The sequence below is a fragment of the Rhagoletis zephyria genome, unplaced genomic scaffold (assembly GCF_001687245.7).
Source record: "Rhagoletis zephyria isolate East Lansing unplaced genomic scaffold, Rhagoletis_zephyria_1.1 Rzeph_scaffold_09170, whole genome shotgun sequence".
Classification (NCBI taxonomy): Eukaryota; Metazoa; Arthropoda; class Insecta; order Diptera; family Tephritidae; genus Rhagoletis; species Rhagoletis zephyria.
The window spans coordinates 18,452-24,874 of NW_016166249.1; the positions used below are offsets into that span (position 1 = coordinate 18,452).

Genomic DNA, 6,423 nt, shown 5'->3' on the forward strand with positions numbered 1-6,423 from the left:
AACAGAGGAAGAGGAAGGCCTCCTCTGCGTTGGAAAGACCAGGTGGAGAAGGACTTGGCTTCACTTGGCATTTTCAATTGGCGTCAGTTAGCACAGAAGAGAAATGACTGGCGTGCTGTTTTGGACTCGGCCAAAATCGCTTAGGCGGTTACAGCGCCAAATAAGAAGAAGAAGAAGAATAATAATAAGAAGCAAAGGTGTTAAACCAAATAGCATTTTTTAACAGTATTTGCTTGACTGATAACGATTTAAGCCAAATAAAATAAAAGGTCAATTTATATCTCACAAATAGCTGTAAGGAGTAGATATACTGTATCGCCGTTTAAGGTGCAAAACCGCACAACCGACATTTGCTACCAAAAAGTGGAACTTTATCTCTTATCCATTCGTTCTGAAATATACTAGCCAGAAATGCAATTGCTTCATACAAAAAAAAAACTATTTTGAAATATGAGTGTTTTTACTCTCTAAAAAAATAATTTATGCAACCGCACATACGCGGTTTTGCATTTTGTTGATACGTGCTTTTGTACTTTAAACGACGATATATACATACATATGTACGTACATTGCAAATTAAAAACTTACGGCAGTTGATGTGCAGCGTTTGTAGGCAGGAGAGCAGGAGTGCTGTGGCGAGTAAGCGTTTCAAAGGCTGTGAGGTTGTGAGCCGTACCAGCTGTGAAATTGGTGGAAGCGGAGGCGATTTGGGCATTTTGTTTTTTGTTGTTGATGTGCGCATTGTTAACATTATTGTTGTTGTACTAAAATTTACGTTGGCCATGCATTTAAGTACAAACTACTACTATGCAGCTGAGCTCATTTTTGTTTTCTCTCTAAACACTATTGATCATTGGCTGCGTATGCAGTTTGCAACGAAATTGATTGATGATGATGATACCAATAATGATTTATGTAAATAGTAAAACTGCACATACATACACATGTAAATGCATAAAATGCAAAATTTAACACCAATATAAATTCACATCACACAATGTCTAATGATATTACAATGGCAAGCAATTTATGGTTTCGTTCGTATTGAGCAAATGTTTGCATTTTGTTGTATTTATGTATGTATGTATGTATGTATGTATGTATGTACAAATATGATGCACGCGTATTTCACATAATTAGCACTTTTGACACATACAGCACTCGCAGATATCGACACTATAGATTAGGCTTTATGCAGATTTTGAACACTCGAATTATGCCAACACTTTTGATGAAGGGTGTTGTTGTATAAAAGTTATTCTATCGTCCTTGATTGTATTTATGTATGTTATGTTCGGGTGTTTGCGGTCAGTTTATAATTTTCAGTGATTTTGCAAATATTTTACATAAATTCCACAGGCAATTACCCTCTAGCTGTTTAGCTGATGTTGCATGATTACAAACACTTAAGGATGAATTTAATGTTTACACTGCTTAGCAAAATTACAAACACACAATATGTTTACTTATGTATGTATGTAAGTAGATACATATATGAATGTATCTTTTGCTGTGTTTAAGTGAATATATTTTTACATGTTTTTTTTTTTTTTTATTAATATTCACAATGTTTTGCAAGCTATATTTTTTTGTTATTTCTTTTACAAAAATTTGGTTCATGCTATAAACAAGACCACATGAATCAGAGTTTCAAACTGTATACAAAATTAAGAAAAATTTAACGTTTATAGTTTTATAGCCCATTGAATTTTAGTATAACAATAAGTTTGTTCCATAAGCTACTCGAAGTTTATTTGATATACGCTCACAGTTTGAACTTTGCTCGAGTTTTTCTACAAGTAGCTTAGAAGTGGCTAAGAAATCGCGTTGAGTTTTAATATTTTTTTTTTTTTGCTGACGGCTCACAGTGTTTCGACTATATGGGGGCAGATAGAAAAAAGTCATGCTGACAGTTGATTTTCTTAATTTTTGATTTTCAGCTTCTGTTTGCATAGTTTCGCGAAAAGAATTTTTCGAACAATGAAAAAATCTGACCAAATATTGGGAATAAAGCGAGTATTTACATATAAGTCATTTTATAGTATAACATTTGTTTTTCATGAGAGTGGAAAGCAGGAAACACTAGTAATTTTTAGCAAAAAAAAAAAAACCGACTTAAAAAAAATTATATATATATATATATATTTCATGATCCAATGATCGGATCTAAAACAGATTAGTATGGGACCACCGCTGAGACACTACCTTTCCGATGCATCAAGAATTATCGAAATCGAATCTTCCCCATCTTTTATATTTAGGTTTTTCTAACAAAAGAGAGAGTACAAACAAAATTTCATTGAAATCGGATTAAATTTAATGTTTCCGCCCACAAGAGTGGAGGGCGTGGCAATTATCCCATATTTACCAAATTTTACAATTCTCTATTCCTAAGTAAAACTAGAGCACAAGCTAAGTTTCCTGCCTCCATATAGTCGAAACACTGTGGGGCTCTAGGCATTTTTCTCCATACAAGGTATGAGCGAATTTTTATTTATTTATTTTTTTTTCATATGGAAGAAAATACGTAGAGCTGTCAGCAAAAAAATTATTCAAAATCAACGCAGTTTTCGAGCCACTTCAAACTTGTGCACTGTTATTGAACGGGCTATAAAACTGCATACCACAAATTTTTGAGAAAAGCTGAGTACAAAGTTTAAAATTTGAATGAAAATTCGTTGAATTTTCCTTAATTTTATTTACAATTTGATGCTTTGATTTATATGGGTTTGTTTATAACATGAACCATATTTTTGTGTACAAAGATAACAAAAAATTATAGCTTGCAAAATATTGTGAATATTTAAAAAACAAGTGTGTTCGCCGATATAATATAGTGAGCGTAAGTATGTATGTACATTAGGGTGGTAAAAAAGAGGAAAATCTGAATTTTAATACTCTCATCCCCTAGGATTGTTATATGCCGAAAAAACATACCCCTGTTTTTTATTTATCTTAAAATCAAAAATGTTTAGAGGTCGCTCAAAGCGCTCAAAGTTTTCTATGTATTTTATATGGGGAAAAAACAGTTTTTTGTAGAAATGGTTCTTTAAAATCAATATTTTTCTATCGGAAAACTTTGTTTCGCTTTAGGAATACACACAATTGAATTGTACATTGAAGAAACCAGTAAAATCTTCGACGAAGAAAATTCTCAAAAATCAACCGTAATTTTTAGCCACTTGAAACTAGTACTTTATTCTACTAAAATTCAATGGGCAACGAAACTGCATACCTTTATAGGAAATCTAATTAGAGGAGCTCGTAATTTTTACGAAAGTTTGTTGATTTTTTTTTCAATATTGCACAAAGTTTTAAACTAGGATTTTCACGGGTTATGTTAAAGAATGAACTATATTTTTTATAAACAAATAACCAAAATTAAATTACAAAAAAATAATATGTTAAAACTTGTCAAATTATGGTGCGGCTATAATTTTTTCGACCACTTTATGTATATTGATTAAAGTACTGCAAAATTCAACATTTTCTGTAAAAATATTATTTTCATCTCAAACATACTGTTTTGGCATGTTATTGCTGCATAGCTAAGCTGTTGTTCGCTGTTGTGTTTCTGCAACATATTTTTAATACTGATTGATCCCGCCTTATATGCAAATATATATAGATTTTTAATTAGACAAGTATTTAATGAATTTTACTATTACTCAGTATTAAAATAAAATAAAATTATTGCGAAAGATATCGAGCCTTAACCGCGAAAATAACATAAGCGACATATTTTTTTTTTTCAAAATTGAATTTAGATGCAGTTTTTGATGAATTTAATTAACTCATTATTCTCTAGCCATTTACGGCAGTAAGGAACCAGTGTGATATTTATAGCGCGATTCTGTGCACTTGATAAATTAAAATTTTTTATAATTTATAAATTTTTTATTATTTATCAAGAATGGGAATTCTAGCACAGAAATCAAAATCTTGATAAATTATCAAGATTGAAAATGCTATTGACAAGCGTTTACAAATTTAAATTTCATATGAAAATTATAAATTTTGTTTACTAAAAAATTTTTTTCTACCATTTAAATACTGCATGTGCCGGCATTTCAACCGGCTACGATGTTTTTTTTTTAATTCTGTTTAAAAAGTTTGAAACTTTGATGCAATTTCGTTGAAGTTCGTTGATTTTTTCTAAAATACTTGATATAAAAAAAAATTGACAATTCGAACCGAATCGAACTACGTTTCGGGGACACCCATAAAACGGCACACGTTTTTTCTAAGCGGTTCGAACCACTGAACCGAATCGCATCGATTTTTGACCAGTTTGCAGCCTGGGTGTTATCAGAGAAAAATTCGAAGCCCGAGAAATGTTTCTTTGTGTTTCAGACGAACGGCAAAATGTAAGTAAATACTCTTTTAAAAAAACATGTGTAAAATTTTTCTACTTCATCATCGCACTCTGTAATTTTTTTAATCTTAAAAATGGCCAAAATTACCGAAAAACTTTTAATTTTTTGGATGTAGGACCGACCAATGGAATTTTTAACGATCTTTTCACCGGCATACCACAGGTACATACAATCACGGGAACAAAAATAACGGTATGCATATCGTCGTCTAAAGTACAANTCTAAAGTACAAAACCGTGTAGAGAGTAAAAACACTCATATTTCAAAATGGTTATTTTTTTATAAAGAAATCGCATTTCTGCCTAGTATATTTCAGGACGAATGGATAGGATTGGATAAGGAATCCAATTTTTGGCAGCAAATATTAGTTACGCGGTTTTGCAGAACGACGATACGCGGTTTTGTACTTGAAACGACAATATGTAATTACTGAAGTTCTGAGGAATTCGATGAATAACTTCGCGCAATTTTGTTATTAATCATTTTTATTTAATTTTTCCCAACAATTATTTTATTTTTTTTTTTTATTTTGTTTACATATATGCACATATGTATGTTTGTACATATGTATGTATGCATTTGTATTTCATTATTTAATTTTTAGAACTCATTTAAAGAGCCGTACATTTTTGAAACTTTTTTTTTTCACAACACGTCTATAGTTATGTATGCACATATCTTTCCTTATTAATTTGAATTAACCCGTTCATTTTTCCAAATATTTATTTAGCACTTAAAATTCTTTATTTTACAATATTTATTCGAAGTTTCTACAAAGAGATTAGTAGTTCCGTTCAGCAATATATTCTTTCTTTCTCTTCATACTGAGTGTATTGAATTCCCATCCTTCAATTATATTTTTTCATTGCAAGAAAAGTAATATTTCACTACAGACCCGCTTTCCGCCGGATTCACTTGTTAAATGTTGCGCTTTTAACTCGCAAATAAAATGTGAAATATACGAATACAAATTTTCAAGTTGACAATTCAAATCACATCAAATCAAATGCTCGCGCGCACCCGGCTTAACCGTCAAACGCAAATCCAACCTAAACACTTAGCTCACACGCTCACTTTCATTAGCCACAAATCGCGCTCACTTTCAGCAACAAATACAATATTAACACACACATACATACATACAGTGTCGGGAACTTGAGTAGCACCGTCTTTTGATCATCAGTATTGACAGTTTTTTTTTGGTTTAATATGCATAAATTTTTTGTAAAAAGATAGCATTTTCTATAATAAAAACCACGTAAAACCGAATTTTTAAACTTTGTACAACATTTAGAGCATTTTAAAAAATTTTCATGAAAATTTGAAACATATAAACTTTTTGAGTATGCAGTTAAAGTTTAGAGTAGTAAAGTGCAAATTTCAAGGGGCTAAAAACTACCGTTAATTTCTGATAATTTGATATAATCAAAATCTTTTTTTATCAGGTATGTGAACCGGTTTTGAACCAGATTAACGGGGTTTTCTACTAATTAGCTCAGTTTTGAAGAACCAATTGAAAGGTGTGAGCACGGTTTGAACCACCGAACCGAATCTACCAAATTTTTAATCGAGTTCACGGTAGGAAAAAAAATCTCAAAAATCAACGGTAGATTTTAGGCCCTAGAAATTTGCATACTTAAAAAAATTAAAATTTTTTTTCAGTTTGAAATTTCGATGAATGTTTGTTGAACCATTACACATTTTGTATATAGTTTTGTCATAGAAAATGCTATAATTTTATAAAAATGTATGAACATAAAAAATTTTTTTTAAATAAACAAGTGTAAAACTGTCAATACTGGGGCGCTATTCAAGTGGCCGACACTGTATATATACATACATATGTATGTAAGTATATATGTATATTAATATTTACACACTTACGGGAGAGTACCCCTCTGCGCAGTGGAGTACTAGTGCGGGGTGCAGTACGCCTCGAGTAGCATCCGACGGGTACCGGCATGATCGCGCGTCCTCGTGATCTGTGCCACTCTGCCATATGAGTACTATTTACCTAATCCCCAATGGCAAATAAAAAGGTATTCTA

General features: G+C 31.5%; 1 protein-coding gene across 1 annotated transcript in view; it reads right to left on the reverse strand.

Annotated features, from left to right (window-relative positions):
- LOC108375594 (uncharacterized) overlaps positions 1 to 715 on the reverse strand; it is an 18,633-nt gene extending 17,918 nt beyond the window's left edge. Inside the window, exon 1 of the mRNA XM_017631738.1 lies at positions 589 to 715. Within this exon, the coding sequence (XP_017487227.1) occupies positions 589 to 715 (127 nt within the window). The remainder of the gene's footprint in view (positions 1 to 588) is intronic.
- Positions 716 to 6,423: the final 5,708 nt, after the last annotated feature.